Source organism: Neofelis nebulosa, chromosome 1 (genome assembly GCF_028018385.1).
Source record: "Neofelis nebulosa isolate mNeoNeb1 chromosome 1, mNeoNeb1.pri, whole genome shotgun sequence".
Taxonomy (NCBI): Eukaryota; Metazoa; Chordata; class Mammalia; order Carnivora; family Felidae; genus Neofelis; species Neofelis nebulosa.
This window is the reverse complement of record NC_080782.1, coordinates 67,549,137-67,568,043: the sequence shown is the minus strand read 5'-3', so window position 1 is coordinate 67,568,043 and position 18,907 is coordinate 67,549,137. Positions and strand designations below refer to the sequence as shown.

Here is an 18,907-nt window from a genome sequence, read left to right as displayed (position 1 = left end):
TGCTTAGAAGTTGGATGTATCACTTTTATCTTCATTTCATTGGCTAGAACTCAGTTATCTGCTTCCACCTAAATGCGAGGGGGCCTGTGAATCCCAGAAGAGGAAATGGGATTGCTCAGCATCTAGTAAGACTCCGATAGAGATCAATGAAGGTTTTGTTTTTTTGTTAGACGTGACTAAAGCATTTTATATGCTATGGGAAACGATCCAGCGTTAGTGGGGCTGACAGAAAGGGCAAATATGTGTTGTTCTGTAAATGCTGACTTGAATCATAAGATATTTGTTGGTCGAAGGGGACACACTTTGTTATGAGACGGATAAATTCTAGAGACCTACTGTACAGCATGCTGACTAGAGCTAATAATGTTGTAATGTATGCTTGAAATTTGCTCAGAGTACATCCTAAGTGTTCTTACCACACACACAGAAAAGGTAACTATGTGAGAGGATGGGTGTTCATTAGGTTGATTGTGGTAATCATTACATAATATCAAAACATCATGTTATATCTGCTATGGTCTGAATGTTTGTGTCCCCCCACCCCAACCCATAAGTTCAACTCCTAGTCCCCAGTGTGATAGTATTAGGAGGTGAGGGCTTTGTGAAATGCTTAAGTCATGAATGTAGAGCCCTCGTGAATGGAATTAGTGCCCTTATTAAAGAGAGCCCGGAAGGCTAGCTTGCCCCTTCCCACCATGTAAGGTTACAACCAGAAAGCACAGTCTATAAACTAGGAAATAAGTTCTCACCAGACACCAAATCTGCTAGTGCCATGATCTTGAACTTCCCAGTGTCCAGAATTATGAGAAATAAATGTGTGTTGTTTAGCAGCCACGCAATTGATGGCATTTTTGTCATAGTAGCCTGAATGGACTAGGACAACACCTTAAATATGTACAATTATTTGTCAATCACACCTCAATATAGCTGGAAAATAAATTAAAAGAAAACTTTGAAGGGATGTGAAAAGGCTTTGACAGACTTAATTTAATCTCATTTAATTAATTAATTAATTTTTAATTTAATTTTTAATTTTTAAAATTTACATCCAAATTAGCATATAGTGCAACAATGATTTCAGGAGTAGATTCCTTAGTGCCCCTTACCCATTTAGCCCATCTCCCCTTCCACAACCCCTCCAGTAACCCTCAGTTTGTTCCCCATGAGTCTCTGCTGTTTTGTCCCCCTCCCTGTTTTTATATTATTTTTGTTTCCCTTCCCTTATGTTCATCTGTTTTGTCTCTTAAAGTCCTCATATGAGTGACGTCATATGATTTTTGTCTTTCTCTGACTAATTTCACTTAGCATAATATCCTCCAGTTCCATCCACATAGTTGCAAATGGCAAGATTTCATTCTTTTTGATTGCCGAGTAGTACTCCATTGTATATATATATATATATGTGTACCACTTCTTCTTTATCCATTCATCCATTGATGGACATTTGGGCTCCTTCCATACTTTGGCTATTGTTGATAGTGCCGCTATAAACATGGGAGTGCATATGTCCCTTCAAAACAGCACACCTGTATCCCATGGATAAATGCCTAGTAGTGCAATTAGGGTAGTTTTATTTTTAGTTTTTTGAGGAACCTCCATACTGTTTTCCAGAGTGGCTGCACCAGCGTGCATTCCCAACTTAATCTCATTTAATTTAAGAGGAGGTCAGTAAGCATATTACGTATTTTTTAAAAGAATTTGATGACAACTTGTTTTGTTGTAAGGATTATTGCATTTGAAAGAATATTATGCTATAACATGCTGCAGAGACATTAATAGTAATTATTATTATGTCATTCTCCCTAAAGCAGAATTCCTGAGTTCAGAAGAACTGAATTCTAGTCCTGGCTCCATTTCATAATGTCATTTAATCATTTAATCTCTATAAGCCTCATTAATCTCTTTGCCTATCCCATGTAGTTAGAAAGACTAAATGAGATAGCATATTTTAAAACAGTAAAGGTTTTGATTGGCTCAATTATTTTAAAATTGTATCAGTATTATAAGAACCCCAGCATCTCCCTTTGTCTTAATTCCAAACTCTGCTTTATCTGCCTTTCTCAAGCGACGGGCTGCTGGGCCTGTGGATGGTTGGGTTTGAATGAGGCCTTGAATTCTTTGGAAGTCACGGCTCAGGGGACTGCCATAAGGGCTGCTCTGCTGTGCATCTGTCCGGCTCCTAGATGTGTGTGTGTGTGAGGAAGCAGGGGTGGGATGGTGAATGGACAGGAAAGTAGCTTGGAAGATGCCCCCAGACATCTGTGGAATTCTCAGTGGGGAGATTGGTTTAGCACTATTTGGAAGTTTGGGGCTTGCAAGCCCCTCAGAGCTAAAAAAAAAAAAAAAAAAAAAAAAAAAAAAAAGAGTTGCATATCTGCCCCTGAGCTGAGACTTCAAAGAAATAAGGGAGCAGGAAGGCTTCCTCCAGGTCGTTTAGCAAGTACCCGGTAGCCTGACTCTTTGGATCTTTAACATTGACCCCTGGGGAAAAAACATCACTTGGTCTTCCACTATTGCTTCACTGCCATCATTTAGTGTAGTCTAAAAACCAGACTTGAGCTTCAAATGACACCTAAGAAAAACAGCCACTAAGATACTCCCTACATAGAAAAGAAGTTCAGTTAGGACATATAGAATGCATATCCAGCAAAATAGAACTATTGAAAAAGCTCCCCCTTCCCCTTAGCAATCCATTACACCATGCTGCCTGGACTTCCATCAGCTATCATCTGCATTTCTTTCGCCGGAGGGCTTTTTCTGGCCACCAGAGGCTGCCTTGCTGTGCGTGTGGCAGGCTGGCGTTCAGGGTCCAGGAGCATGCCTTAACCAAGGACTGACGAAAGTTAGTATATAAATATCCCATCTTCCTCATCCCTTGGGTAGGATAACTCTGCAGCATGTGTTTTACCCTGGCCTCCAGAATTCTCCAGTGGAATGAGCTCCAGTTACACACAGGGCTAACTTCCTTGATAATAATCCATTTTTTTGGCTTTCTTTGCTTCCTGACTCACTTTCCTACTCTGCTACCATTCTTTCCTGGATCACCTCCCACATAAACTACTTGCACTCAAATCCTTGTCTCGGGGTCTGCTTCTTAGGAAACCCAAACTAAGACGTGTAGTGTGCCAAGGGGATTGAATAAAGCAAATAGAATACTCCTGTCTGTGCTCCTCTATTTGACTCCCAGAACACTTTCAGCTTGGTCTGGAAGGATTTTCTCTTTAGAGAATTTGATCAGCTGGAAAGAATGACCTACAGATGCTGATGCCATGTGCTCCCAACTAACAGCCCAGCCAGATCACCCCACGGTGAAGCTCTCAGGAAACAAGTTCCATCTACATTATAGCACTTAACTCTGGTTTTTTAGTTACGTATGCTTAAGTATGAGTGAATAGTTGAGGACCACCAGGAAACTTCCAATATGATAGATGGAGACCAAATTAAAAGCAAAAAGCAGCTGAGAGGAATAAGAGGCTATTCAGGAAGAAGAAAACTTTAAAAATGTACTGTTAGGGGCACTTGGGTGGCTCAGTTGGTTAAGCGTCTGATTTTGGCTCAGGTCATGATCTCATGGTTCCTGGGTCTGAGCCCTGCGTCTGCCTCTGTTCTGCCGGCTCAGAGCCTGGGGCCTGATTTGGATTCTGTGTTTCCCTCTCTCTCTGCCTCACACTCTGTCTCAAAAATAATCATTAAAAAAAAAATTAAAAATGTATTGTTAGTATCCTCATAGGGATAAGAAATCGATAAAGCAGGCTATGACACCACAATGAAGAGACAGTTGAAGAACAAAAGAGAACTATAGAAAAGTGAAAATGGTATAGGCTGCTGGAAGATAAATTTGAGTTCTCCAATAAGGAGCAAAAAGACAGATAGAAAACAGCAGAGTAAAATAGGTGGTAACAGGGCTCTTAAGTCGAGTTTGGCCTTGAGTATACATCAGAAGCTGATGTAGGAGAGCTATTAGAAGATAATAGTGTTGGAACAAAAGAAAATTAAACGTGGGCAGTTGTTTTGCAGGCCAAGAATGGAGGCAGAGGTACTGGTTAGGTAGTTCTTGCACTAGTGAGGAGAAATAATGGGCACCTGATATAAAGAGTGGGCATTTGGACAGAAATTAAGAAAAAGATAAGAGATTAAATGGTAGAACTGATGGGGTTTTGGGGTGACGGTGTGGTTCAGAGCTGATGGCCAGGAAAGAATTCTTGAAGATGTCCTTGGTGCAAAAAGGTGATTTCATTAAAGCATGGGGACAGGACCCATGGGCAGAAAGAGCTGCACTGGGGTTGTGAAGAGTGACTGGTAATATATCTTCAGGTTAGGAGGGGGTTAGGGACAGCATAAGTTTCTAAGGAATTTTGGAAGTAAGGTTTGTTTCCAGGACTTTGAGGAGCTAGCTCTTGTTAGAAAAACATCATTTATTACTGTTTAGTAAAACATCAGTCATGAGACCCTTCAGATGTATATCAGGGGCCATAAGCCTGGAGCATGATTGCCAGCATATATCTTGTGGGGTGGGGAGGGGTAGAGATAAAGGAAGTTTCCAAAGGAATTTTTACGTGTTTAAGGAGACTCACAGCTCCTCAAGGGGTTAGGACAATGTAAAGCCAAGATTCCCTTTCGGCCCTAGCAAAGTGTCATCATCGAGGCAGCTGAGCTCCTCGAGGAAGGTCACTCTGCCTGTTTCAAGGACTTGTCAATGGGCTGTAGGCAGTAAGGGAATTTAATATTTCATTTGCCCTTGTTTCCCACATCACCATGGTAAGCACTTAAACCCCCCTACATCTTTTCTTAAATTATTTATTTATTTATTTTGAGAGAGCACGATGGGGAGGGGCAGAGAGAGAGAGGGAGACAAGGAATCTGAAGCAGGCTCCAGGCTCTGAGCTGTCAGCACAGGGCCCAACGCAGGGCTTGAACTTACAAACCCAGAGATCATGACCTGAGCCGAAGTCGGATGCTTGAGTGACTGAACTAGCCCCTTACATCTTGATGAGGGTGATATTAGGGCTCCAGGAAACAGAATCTATAGGTTTCTGGAGATTAGGCTATGAATAACATTGCCTTTTTCTTGGAGTTTACTAAGTTATCTGTAAACTTAAGGAGACTCCTGTCCTGCATGACTGTGATCTCTACCAGTCAGCCATTTGCTTTCTTTCCTTTTCCCTGTTCTTGGGCAGGCAGGAGTGTCTGAGGAATATCACGCATATCCCACCTCCAGGGTTGGGGGGTGCTCTGCTGTTAGCCTGACTTGGCCCTCAGCTTGCCCCATGCTCCCTCATCAGAATGAATTAAAGTTGTGACTGAGGGGTGCGTTTGTGTGGCTGTGAGTCTGATGTAAAAGGAGGAAGTTAAAGAATGATGAATCTAGATTTTTTTTCTGCAAGATCCTAAATGGATTGGGCTCTATTAAGCAAGATGAGGAATCAGTGAGGGCTAGTAGATTGGAGTATGTGCAGGAGGTAGAATGAAGATTCCCAAGTTCAGGTTCAATCAATATTTTCTCAGATCTCACTAGGTGTCAGATAGTAGGATAAAGTTCTGTCTGGGTCCTTTGAGGAAAGGCAGAGGTAAGCCACCACACACACACACAAAAGACAACCGGTGTTTGTAGTTAGAGGCACAGCCCTTGGCCTGGAGGCGATGGGACGACAATGAGTGTGCAGGATACTTGGTGACAGGAATTCCAAGTGCACGCTTGCGCAGGATGCGCCGTTGGCGTCTGCCCTGAAGAGGTACGAACGCCTGCTTGGTCACCAAGAGGACATTTACACCACGCCAAACCCTAGGATGTAGTCTCTGAGTCTACCAGCAAGACCTGAATCCTCTGGACTTTCTATAGTGCAAAGGAGGCATGGTGCGCATGCGCGTAGCAACCCCAGGGCTCAATCACAGGCGGCGGGAAGTTGGTTTTCTGAGGAGCAACTGAGCAGCTTGAAGACGGATTGGAGGCGACAGACCAATAAACAAACATTTCATTGGCTTAGCTTGCTCAGCCTCCCAATTCTACAGCTTCCCATTGGACATTTCAAGCAGAGCAGGGGCGTGACTCCCGGGGCTCCGCCCCGCGCTCTGGCCCAGGCTCGGGGTTCTGGGCTGAGGGAGCGGGACGGAAGTGAGCGGGTCCCGCCCCTTCCCCCTCTCTTTGCTGGAGTCGCTGCCGCCGCCGCTGCCCGCTTTCCGGCGAGCCGGAGTCTCCGTGCCGTACCCTTGGTCCCCGGCCGCGCGGAGCCGGGATGCACTGCTCCTGCTGTGGGTTCTCATCATGGAGACCAAACGGGTGGAGATTCCCGGCAGCGTCCTGGACGATCTCTGCAGGTACCACGTCGCCCCTTGCTGCCACGGCCCCCTGAGTCCCCTACTCGTTTTCTGTCACGTTGGTCGACCCCGGAGGCCTCCGCGCCCCCTCCCCCCCGGCCGCATCCTTGTTCTCGCTTTCCGGTCCCGCCGCTGCTCGCTTTCCCGGGTCGACCCTTCTCTCCCACGACACCACCCGGTCTTTCACCCGCAGCCTCCCGGTTTCTCACGGCCCCTCCGTCCTTCTTGCGGAGCACCGGAATTTCCTCATTTTCTTAGTTCCTAACTCTTTTGCTTTCCTGAAAGTGAAGCCGCTGCGCCAAAGTCTGGGTCTTGAGCGTTTTTCGGCCGCCTCTTCCCCCTCCCATTGTTTTTTTCTGCCTTTGACTTTTATAGAACCGCTCCCCCCGACCCCCTCCGTCTTATTCCTCAATTCTGTCGAAAGACCCCAAAGTTTTGAATCTTCGTCCCACGCCCCCGGACCTACGCAGGGAGCAGTTTCAAACTTACCCTTTCGCTCGTGTGTTCTTCCACGTCCCTGGCATTTTCTAAATTGCTCAGAAGAATTACTCCCTTGTTTATCCCCAAACTTACCGTTGGAAGGGGGAAAAAGTCTAGAGTTGCTTTTCTTTTCATTCTTCAATTTTCCTTGAAGGAGATTCTCAGCTGCAGGATTTTAACTCGTGGTATACTTTTACAAGAGAAATTTTTTTGCATTCTTCCTGTTGTTAGCTATAATTTCAGATAGCGAAAATTGTAAAATGGACTTAAAATATTTTCTTTTCCCGAAGTAAAATTTTTCGTACAGTAACACCCTGGGTTGTCGCCGGCTAAGTGGATTGTGAGATAACTTAAATTACAAGTGAGTAAAAGGCTCTGATAAAAAAACAAAACAAAACATCTTTTCAAGTGTGTTTACTGTATTTATGTCTAGAATTCTGACTTTGAATAGTTGTGTCACATTCACGCTTTTTCTTCCTTTTTTTTTTTTTTAAATGGGAAAGAAAGAACACACTTGTGGAGGTACTGTTGTGTGCCAGGCACTGGGTGCTCCTTTCTCATATATCATTTTATTTAATCCTGGAAACAATTCTGGTAGGTGCAGTTCTTTACATTTTCATCTGACAAACAGACTTGGTTTGTAATCTACACAAGGTCACGTTTCTTGTAATTCAGAAAATCAGGATTTGAAACCTAGGTCTTTTTCTCTACAATCAATGCCTGTAGTTTTTCTCCTATGCCAGGTAGTCCTTACAGAAAATCAAGTCTAACATTTTAAACCTCACAAAAGTACACGTAGATAAGTAAATAGACTAATTTTGCAACTAATTAAGAATGTCACTGTACTTCTTTGGTGATGATATGATTATAATTTTTGGAATATGATCGCTTCAAATGAACCACTTAAAATGTGCTTATTTTCTATGATCCCAAATTTCATAAGAAAAAAAGAGATTTGAGGGGCGCCTGGGTGGCTCAGGTCATGATCTCTTGGTTCATGGATTCAAGCCCCATGTCAGGCTCTGTGCTGACAGCTCAGAGCCTGGAGTCTGCTTCAGATTCTCTGTTTCCCTCTCTCCCTTCTTCCCCCACTCATGGTCTCTTTCTCAAAAATAAATAGACATTGGGGCGCCTGGGTGGCTCGGTCGGTTGAGCGTCCGACTTCAGCTCAGGTCACGATCTCACGATTGGTGAGTTCGAGCCCTGCGTCAGGCTCTGGGCTGATGGCTCAGAGTCTGGAGCCTGCTTCCGATTCTGTGTCTCCCTCTCTCTCTGCCCCTCCCCCATTCATGCTCTGTCTCTCTGTCTCAAAAATAAATAAACATTAAAAAAAAAAATAAATACGCGTATTTAAAAAAAAAATAAATAGACATTAAAAAAATTAAAAATATTTGATGTATATGTGTGTGGGTAAATGGACGAACATGTACAAGAAGTGAGAGTATGATTTTTCTTGTTTCCAAGATTTTTTAAAAGGATGTGTGTTTTCTAGTTAGAAAAAAAAGTAAAATGTGTACGTATTTGAAAAGGTGAGCAAGAATTATGTAGGGATTAATAGGGATACACATTAAAAAAAAAAGATGGGTAATCTTATACATTTTAGAGGCATCTAATAAAGTAATCTTTCTACTAGTATGGGTTTATTTTGGGTACTACGGAGGATTAAATATAATAACAAATAATTGTTGTGTTTTGTAAACAATACGTGAAACATCTGATGAATGTTAAAGATTCTTACTAGGTTTCCCAGTGAGTGTATTTAAGCAATTTTATACAGATTTTTTGGAATAGAGTAACTTTTTTTTTTCTTCAAGAAATGAGAGTAACTTTTTTGCAATTACTGTGTTTTGGTTATATAAATGAGGATTGTATGTTTAAAAACTAGGGCTAACTACCTGACAAACTAATAAACCAAATAACCATTTCTTAAAACTTTGAGTTTTAAAATAATGACACTTTAATGTTAATATTTTAATGTTTTTGTTGATTAAAGATGTTTAATGTTAACAATTCAGGTTTTTTGATTTGGGGCTTTTTTAGAGACCAATTTATAGTTAGAATTTATGTTTAATTTCTTTAAACATAAAGCTTAAGTGGAAAAAGGTTAATTTTTCTGACTCCTTTGCTGTTTTAAGTACATCTTGATTTATGAGTTTGGTCTTGACCCTTTTTGTTTTTACTCCCTTTTATGTTTTCCCCAATTATAGTGTTTATTATTGTATTTAAGAGGTTTTTTGTTTGTTTTGTGTTGTCAATTTTTTTTTTTTTTTTAATTTTTTTTTTTTTTTCAACGTTTTTTATTTATTTTTGGGACAGAGAGAGACAGAGCATGAACGGGGGAGGGGCAGAGAGAGAGGGAGACACAGAATCGGAAACAGGCTCCAGGCTCCGAGCCATCAGCCCAGAGCCCGACGCGGGGCTCGAACTCACGGACCGCGAGATCGTGACCTGGCTGAAGTCGGACGCTTAACCGACTGCGCCACCCAGGCGCCCCTGTGTTGTCAATTTTTGATAAGTTACATATTCCTGCAAATCTTGCCTGCTTCAGTCGTTGACCATATATTAGTAACTTTTGGAGAAATGTATAGATTGATTTTGATGTGAAAAATTAGAGCAAGAGACTTACATTTTCAAGATACGACTTGGTAACCATTAGGCTGCTTATGACCTAGGACATGGAATGTTATTTTTGCAGTGATTTCCTATGCACCATTTCATTTACTGGGATACTGTGCAGCCATTAGAAATTCCTAAGGTAAACAGCTGACGGAAAATATTTGTATCTTGAAATGATGTATGCAGTATACTATTGAGCATAACACTTAGTCATTTGATATCTTTTTTTAAAAGAAATGTTTTAATGTCTTATGTATATTTGTGTGTGTGTGTGTGTGTGTGTGTGTGTGCACGCACACACACACACACACACAAGAAGGCTGGGAAAATCAATCAAACTGATAACACTGGTTATTTCTAGGTAGAATGAAATTAGAAGAGAGGAAGGAAAGACTGTTGTCTAAATGTTCTAGTGAACATTCTAGTAAACGTGTATGTAAAAAGTAGATCTGCCCCATTTTATGGTGACATTTGCCTCTGTTGCACCATTAAAAGTGCATTTGACATTAAAAGTCAAATAATTTTTCAATACCATTTAAATTAGCTTACTAAAGGCTTGAAAAGCATGTTTTTCAAGTAAAAACTGAAATCTACAGCTTAAGTTGTTTCTGTTTTAAAGAAATGCTTGGAGTTTTTTTTAGAGCCCCTTTAAGAATTAAATGGTGAGGCCACTCCAGTGTTAAAAGGAGAAAGGTATTTTCTGGCAACTAATGTTGCTGCTATTTTGGTGATTGTGTAAGCTAATCAAATACTTCATGCTCATCTTCAGCTTGCCATTTTAGTGTTCAATTCTACTGCAACAGTTTTATACTAATTGTAGTTCTGCTGATGTTTCATTTGTAGGAAAATTGAAAAGATGACATTTTGTGAGGTCCCATAATTATTGTGGAAAGCATTTTATTTCAGCTTTTACTATATATTGTAGTATACTGTATACTAGGTATATATAACATATTTTTATTTTATTTTTATTTTACTTTATTATTTTTTTAGTAATCTCTACACCCACATGTAGAACTCATGACCCCAAGATCAAGAGTCACATGCTCCTCCCACTGAGCCAGCCAGGTGCTCCTGCACACACTTTTAAATCTTTAAAACAGGAAAACCATGTACAGGATGAAATTATCAAAGTGTAATTTTCATGTATTAAAGTTTCCTTTGTCTTACAAAGTTTCTTTTTAAGAAAAAAAAAATTATTTTGAGAGAGAACCAGTTGGGGAGAGAGGCAGAGAGAGGGAGAGCGAGAATCCCAAGCAGGTATTGCACTGTCAACACGCGACCGATGCCGGGCTCATGCCTACAAACCATGAGATCGTGACCTGAGCAGGATTGAGAGTTGGACGCTTAACCCACTGAGCCACCCAGGTGCCCCTAAAGTTTCTTAAAGAAGTTAGCTTTTAGCTATTAAAAAGATGTGCTCATGAGTAAGGTTAAAAAAAAAAAAATCAAAGAGTACAGGTGAAGTTATGAAAGAAATGCAACAGCCTCCTTCCCGGCCCCTTTTTATCGCACTTCTGCTCCCTGGGTTTTCACCTGTTTTGTGGTAAATTCTTCTGATAGATACTTCAGTATTTTAAAATATACTTGCACCAGTTTGTTTTATCAACATCGTATGTTAAATTGAGAATTTAGTGCACCTTGGTAGATATTAGGTGATAAGGGTTGAGAGCATCACACAATATTTACATTCCATTTTGTAACCTTGCGAGGGCTGTTACACGTTTTACTGTTGGTTGATTGCAAAAGCTGAAGAATAATAGCATTTGTTATATGGAATTGCTATGTACGTATTTTTCACAGTAGAGGCAGGTTTACAATGGCTAGGATTTTGTTTTTTTCCCTCTAGCCATAGTCAGGATCCTTTTGTAAGGGTGTTGAAAGGGAATGCCAGAATGAATTCTCCTTTCTTACATCCTACTAATTGGTCAAAATGCTGCCTTTCACAGTTTTGTCTTTTGGAGAAAGAAGCATGTGCTTTCTTCATAATTCTCTCATTTCTGGCTATTCCTTATTTATTTGTTTATTTAAGATTTTATTTTTGAGTAATCTCTACACCCAACTTATAAATGGGTCTTGAATTTATAATCCCTAGATCAGGAGTCACACGCTGCACTGACTGAACCAGGCAGGTGCCCTTCTGGCATTTCCTGAAGTCCTTCTTTTCTCTTTTTGATTGTCTTTTTATTCTACTTTCGGCTTTTTGCTTCATACTTGGATTATGATTCACTTGTACATTTTCCTTTCTTCCTCAGCACAACCAGAATAGCTTCCTCCTCTCCATTCTTGTCTGCTCCTTTATTATAGCCTCGGTCTTACTCTCAGTCATACTGTCTATTCTACAAAATTGTTTTTTCCTGGAGAGTGCCCTCTTGGAGACCTCCACCCTTCTAGCCCAATCTAAACTGGTTGTTCCCTAGGTTTGCCAAACTACTGGCCTACTAGAATTCCTTTCAAGGCTCTCCCAGGTTGCATTTATTATCTCTTAAATTTCATGTTTTATGCTTCCTTGGTTGTCATTCTTATTTTGCTGGTGCACATTCAAAAGTAATTTCCTTTGAGAGGGTCATTAGGAAGTAAACTTCTGAGTCCTTATAGGACTAAAATGCCTGTTTCTCTTCTCACACGTATGCTCCCAGGTGGTCCGGGGTCCACACTTTGAGTACCTAGGTTGTAGGAGATAACTTCAACTTCCGGGCCTTTTTTTTTTTTTTTAAAGTAGGGTTCACACCCAGGGTGGAGCCCAATGTGTGGCCTGAACTCATGACCTTGAGATTGAGACCTGAGCTAAGGTCAAGAGTCTGACCCTTAACTGACTGAGCCACTTAGGTGCCTCCAGGGCCAGTTTTTTAATACATGTTTTTCTTTGTCATGCGCCAGATTTTCCTTAGATGTTGGCTGATTTTTGTTGCTGTTTCATATTTAAGATGAGGGTATATAGGAGCTTATTTATTGACAGGCTTCTCTTTTATGTGAGTAGATAGGGTGCTAGCTCTTACATTGGGGATCCTTAAACCAGTGTGTGGGAGTTTTGCTTTGGGGTGCCATCACCCAAACCTATCTGCTAAAGTTAGGAAAGAGCTTTGGGTATTCTTCCCCCTTCCCCCGCTCTTTTGTAGGAGAAACTCCTGACTCCTTTAAAAGAGTGAAAGAAGAGTAGACATTCTTCTATTACATAAGTAGACCTTGCTGTTCCCTTCTCCCTTTTTAAAAATTGAAGTATATGACATAAGGTTACATTAGTTTCAAATGTACAACGTAAGTGATTTGGCAGCTCTGTTATGCTATGCTCCCAAGTCTAGCCGCCATCTGTCACCATACAATGCTATTAAAATACCATTGACCATATTTCCTATGCCATACCTTTTGTCTCTGTGATTGACTCTTTCTAAATCGGAGGCGTGTATCTCCCACTCCTTTCACCCATTTTGCCCATCCCTGTAATCCCCTCTCCTCTGACAAGCATCAGTTTATTCTCTGTATTTATGGGTCTGTTTCTCTTTTGTTTGCTCATTTGTTTTGTTTGTTTGTTTTTAGATACCAGACATGAGTGAAATATTCGGTATGTGTCTTTCTCTGACTTATTTCACTTGGTGTAATACTCTCTAGGTGCATCCATGTTTTCGCAAATGGCAAGTTCTCATTCTTTTTTATGGCTCAGTGATACTCCACTGTGTATATATGCATATATATGTATCTATCTCTCTCTCTCTCTCTTCTATCTATCTATCTATGTATCTTTATCCATTCATTTATTGATGGACACTTAGGTTGCTTCTGTATCTTGGCTATTGTAAATAATGCTGCAATAAACATAGGGGTGCGTATATCTTCTTGAATTAGTGTTTTTGTTTTCTTTCGGTTAATACCCAGTAGTGGAATTAACAGATCATATCGTATTTCTGTTTTTTAATTTTTTGAGAACTCTTGATATTGTTTTCCACAGTGGCTGCACCAATGTATATTTCTCACCAACAATCACGTGGGTTTCTTTTTCTCCTTGCCAACAGTTGTTATTTCTTATCCTTTGGTTGTGGCCATTGTGAGATCTCATACTATCTCAGGTATGAGATGATATCTCATGGTTTTGATTTGCATTTCCCTGGTAATTAGTGATGTTGAGCATCTTTTCATGTGTCTCTTTGCCATCTGTATGTCTATGGAAAAATACCTATTCAAGTCCTCTGCTGTTTTTAATTGGATTATTTGTTTTTTGATGTTGTGTAAGTTCTTTATATATTTTGGCTATTCACTTTTTATTGGATATATCATTTGGGAATATCTTCTTCCATTTAATAGGTTGCATTGTTGTTTTGTTGATGGTTTCCTTTGCTGTGCTAAAGCTTTTTATTTTGGTGTAGTCCCAATGGTTTATTTTTTGCTTCTGTTTTCTTTCCTGAACAGACATACCCAGAAAAATGTTGCTAAGTTGGATGTCAAAGAAATTACTGCCTATGTTTTCTTCCGGGAGTTTTATGCTTTCATGTTTTACATTTAGATCTTTAGTCCATTTTGAGTTTATTTTTGTGTGTGGTGTTAGAAAGTGGTCCAGTTTCATTCTTTTGCAATTGGATGTCCAGTTTTACCTGCACCATTTATTGAAGAGATGATCTTTTCCCCGTATGTGTTCTTGGATCCTTTGTTGTAGATTAATTGGCCACAGAAACGTGGGTTTATTTCTGGGCTCTCTATTCCATTGATCTGCATGTCTGTTTTTGTGTAGTACCATAGTGTGAGTGGGGGAGAGGGACAGAGGAGAGAGAGAATTCCACTCAGTGTGGAGCCCATAACCCTGGGATCATGACGTGAACTGAAATCACGAGTAAGATTCTCAACCAAATGAGCCACCCAGACACCCCAGTCCTGTACTATTTTGATTATAGCTTTGTGGTATATCTTGAAATCTGGGATTGTGATACCTCCGTCTGTATTCCTTATCAAGAAAGCTTTGGCTATTTGAGGTCTTTTGTAGTTCCATACAAATGTTAGAATTACTTGTTCTACTTCTGTGAAAAATGCTATTGGTACTTTGGTAGGAGTTGCGTTAAATCTGTAGGTTGCTTTGGGTAGTATGGACATTTTAACAATATTCTTATAATCCATGAGCATGGAATGTCTTTCCATTTGTGTTGTCTTCAATTTTTTTCATCAGTGTTTTATAGTTTTCAGACTATAGGTCTTTTACCTCCTTGGTTAAGTTTATTCCTAGATAATTTATTCTTTTTTGGTGCAGTTGTAAATGAGCTTGTTTTGTTATTCTACTTCATTATTGGTGTATAGAAATGCAATAGATTACTGTATATTAATTTTGTATCCTGTAACTTTGTGGAATTCATTCATTATTTCTAATAGTCTTTTTTTGTGTGGAATTTTTAGTTTTTTGTGTATAGTATCATATCTGCACACAGTGACAGTTTTACTTCTTTCTTAGCAATTTTGATGCCTTTTTATTTCTTTTTCTTATCTGCTGCAACTAAGCCTTTCAGTACTATGTTGAGTAAGTGGCAAGAATGGACATATCCTTGTCTTGTGTGCCTGATACTAGAAGAAAAGCTGTCAGTTTTTCACCATTGAGTATGATGTTAGCTGTGGGTTTGTTATATGTGGTCTTTATTATGTTGAGGTATGCTTCTTCTAAACCCACTATTTTGAGATTTTTTTTTTTAGTTTTTAATGTTTATTTTCGAGAGAGAGAGACAGAGTGTGAGCAGGGGAGGAGCAGAGAGAGAGGGAGACACAGAATCTGAAGCAAGCTTCAGGCTCTGAACTGTCAGCACAGAGCCCAACATGGGGCTCGAACTCACGAACCACGAGATTATAACCTGAGCCGAAGTTGGTCGCTTAACCAACTGAGCCACCCAGGTGCCCCTGTTTTGAGAGTTTTTATCATGATCGGATGTTGAATTTTGCCAAATTTTTTTTTTGTTGCCAAATTTTTTTTTTGTATCTGTTGAGATGCTCATATGATTTTTATTCTTCATTACATTAATGCAGTGTATCTTGATTGATTTGTGTATATTGACCCATCTTAGCATCCCAGGAATAAGTCTCAATTGATAGTAGTGACTGATCCTTTTACTATATTGTTGCATACAGTTTGCTCATGTTTTGTTGAGGTTTTTTACATCAGTGTTTATCAGGGATATTGGCCTGTAGTTTTCTTCTTTCGTAGTGTCTTTGTCTAGTTTTGGTATCAGCGTAATGCTGGCCTTGGAGAATGTACTTGGAAGTTTTGTTTCCTGTTGTACTTTTTGGAATGGTTTGAGGCGAATAGGTATTAACTCTTTAAATGTTTGGTGGCATTCACTTGTGAATCCATCTGGTCCTGGACTTTTGTTTGTTGGGAGTTTTTTTGATTATTGATTCAGTTTTGTTACTAGGAATCAAGTCTATTCAGATTTTCTGTTTCTTCCTGATTCACTTTTAGAAAATTGTATGTTTCTAGGAATTTATCCATTTCTTCTAGGTTGTCCAATTTGTTGGCATATAACTTTTTATAGTAGTCTCTTATAATCATTTGTATTTCTGTGGTGTCCATTCTTCTCTTTCGTTTCTGATTTATTTTCCTTGGGTCTTTTTTCTTTTTCTCTTGATGAGTCTAGCTAAAGGTTTATCATTGTTTATCTTTTCAAAGAACCAGCTCTTGGTTTCATTGATCTTTTCTGTGTTTGTTTGTTTTTTTTTTTTTTTAGGTTCTATATCATTTATTACTGCTCTGATCTTTATTATTTCCTTTTTTCTACTAACTTTGGCCTGTTCTTTTTTTAGTTTCTTTAGGTGTAAGATTGTTTGAGATTTTTCTTGTTTCTTAAGGCAGACCTGTATTGCTATAAATTTCCTTCTTACAGCTGTTTTTGCTGCATCTCAAAGATTTTGGACTGTTGTGTTTTCACTGTCATTGGCCTCCATGTATTTTTTTAATTTCCTCTTTAATTTCATTTGCCCATTGGTTGTTTAGTAGCATGTTGTTTAGTTCCCATGTGTTTTTCTTTTTTTTTTTTTTTTTCTTGTAATTGAGTTCTAGTTTTATACTGTTGTGGTTGGAAAAGATGCATGATATGATGTCAGTCTTCTTAAATTTACTGACACTTGTTTTGTAGCCTAATGTGTGATCCATCCCAGGGAATGTTTCATGTGTACTTGAAAAGAATGTGTATTCTGTTGTTTTAGTATGGAATATTCTGTATATATCTGTTAAGTCCATTTGGTGTAACGTGTCAAAGACATGTTTCCTTACTGATTTTCTTTGTCTGGATGATCTATCAGTTGATGTTAAAGTGGGGTGTTCAGGTCCCCTGCTATTATTGTATTACTGTCAGTTTCTTTCTCTATGTCGGTTAATAATTGTTTTATGTATTTAGGTGCTTCAGGGTTGGGTACATAGATATTTACAATTGCGTATCCTCTTTTTTGTATTGATCGTTTTATCATTAAGTAATTCCCTTTGTCTCTTGTTACAGTATTTGTTCTGAGATCTGTTTTGTTTATTGTAAGTATTGCTGCTCTGGTGTTTTGTTGTTCTTGTTTTTGTTTCTTTTTTTTTTGCTGCTTCCATCTGCATGGAATATCTTTTTCCATCTCATCACTCAGTCTGTATGTGTCTTTAAGGTCTGAAGTGAATCTTTTCTAAACGGCCTATTGCTGGGTCTTGTTTTTTGTCCATTCTGTCACCCTGTGTCTTTTGTTTGAAGCATTTAGACCATTTACATTTAAAGTAATTGTCAATAGGTGTATACTTATGCCATGATGTTACTTGTTTTCTGGTTATGTAGTTCTTGTCTGTTCCTTTCTTCTTTTGCTCTTGTATTGATGAGTTTCTTTGCTGCTATACTTGGTTTGCTTTTTTATTTTTTGTGTATCTATTATAGGTTTTTGGTTTGAAGTTACCGTGAGATTAGTATATAACATCTTAAATATGTAGCAGTCTATATTAAGTTGATGGTCACTTAAATTTGAACACATTCTAAAAGAATTTCATTTTTACCATCCCTCCGTGTTTTATGTATATGTTGTCATATTTTACATCTTTTTGTGAGTCACCTTAACTAATTGTTTAGATATAACTGATTTGACTGTTTCTTTCATTTAACCTTCACATTAGCTTTATAATTGCTTACTACCCTTATTGTATATTAGCTTTTATTCATGAATTTTTTTCCATTCATAATTTTCTTTTAATTATAGCTTTTTCTTTCCCACTTAATGAAGTCCCTTTAATGTTCCTTAAGGCTGGTTTAGTGGTGATGAACTCCTTTCACTTTTGTGTGGATAACTGTTTATCTCCTCTTCAAATCTGAATAGTAATCTTGCTGGGTAGATCATTCTTCTTTGCAGTTCTTTCCTTTCAGCATTTTGAATATATCATGCCAGTCATTTCTGGTCTGCAAAATTTTTGCTGGAAAATTAGCTGATAGGTTTGTGGGATATTCCTTGTACATGACTATTTGCCTCTTTCTTTCTGCTTTTAAAACTTTTAAAATTTTTAGTCTTTGACATTTTAATTATTATGTGTCATGGTATAGAACTCTTTAGGTTCATCTTTCTCTCCTTTTGGGACTCCTTCTAATACAAATGTTTGTTCGCTTGATGTTATCCAAGAGATCTCATAACCTATCCAGTATTTTTTCTTTTTTTACTGTCCAGCTTGGATACTTTCCATTACCCTATTTTTCAGATTGCTGCTCCTACATCTTCTAATTTTTTTAAGCTTATTTATTTATTTTGAGAGAGAATATGCATGTGGGAGCAAGCAGGGAAGGGGCAGAGAGAGAGTGAGAGAGAGAAAATCCAAGCAGGCTCTGTACCCCAGGGATTCTCTACTTGAGGCTTTAACCCATGAACCGTGAGGTAATGACCTCAGCCGAAATCAAGAGTTGGATATTTAACCCTCTGGGCCACCCAGGTGCCCCTTCTAATGATTTTTGTTTTTTTAAACACTCAGGCCTTTTTTTTTTTTTTTTTTTTTTTTAGAGAGAGAGAGAGAGGGAAGGAGAGGGGCAGAGGGAGAGAGAAAGAGAATCTTAAGCAGGCTTCATAGCTTCACACTCTGTGGGATGTCCTGGCGTGTTTCTCCTTTTTCTTTTAAAGTCCTACTTCTTAACTCCCTTTTCCAGTTGACCTTTCTTCACTTGGGGCTTTCCTGGGTTGGGATGGGAATGAAATTGGATTTCTTTGTGCTATGCACTTTTTGCCACATTTTAGATTGTGGTTAGTGTCTAGAAACTTTACTAGAAATGAAAATTTCTATTTAAAGATAGTAGGTTGTACATAGACATCTACTTCACTAAAAGAGTAAAGTTTAAAAATTCTTAAGTACATAAAACCACAAGAAAAGGAAAAATGGGTGAAAGGATGAGCAACAAAATTTCGGAACTATAAAGGAAAAAGGAATACTGTATATGACTTAGTAGATCTAATAGACCTGAATGAGAGTGCTGTAATAGTGTCAATCTATTCTAAAATAAGAATATTGAAAAATGGAAGAAATGAATTTATA

The 18,907-nt window shown here is 38.9% G+C and overlaps 1 protein-coding gene across 1 annotated transcript in view; it reads left to right on the top strand.

Annotated features, from left to right (window-relative positions):
• Window positions 1-6,083: 6,083 nt before the first annotated feature.
• Window positions 6,084-18,907, top strand: part of DCP2 (decapping mRNA 2) — a 52,312-nt gene continuing 39,488 nt past the window's right edge. Inside the window, exon 1 of the mRNA XM_058724895.1 lies at window positions 6,084-6,315. Within this exon, the coding sequence (XP_058580878.1) occupies window positions 6,263-6,315 (53 nt within the window). The 5' untranslated portion in view covers window positions 6,084-6,262. The remainder of the gene's footprint in view (window positions 6,316-18,907) is intronic.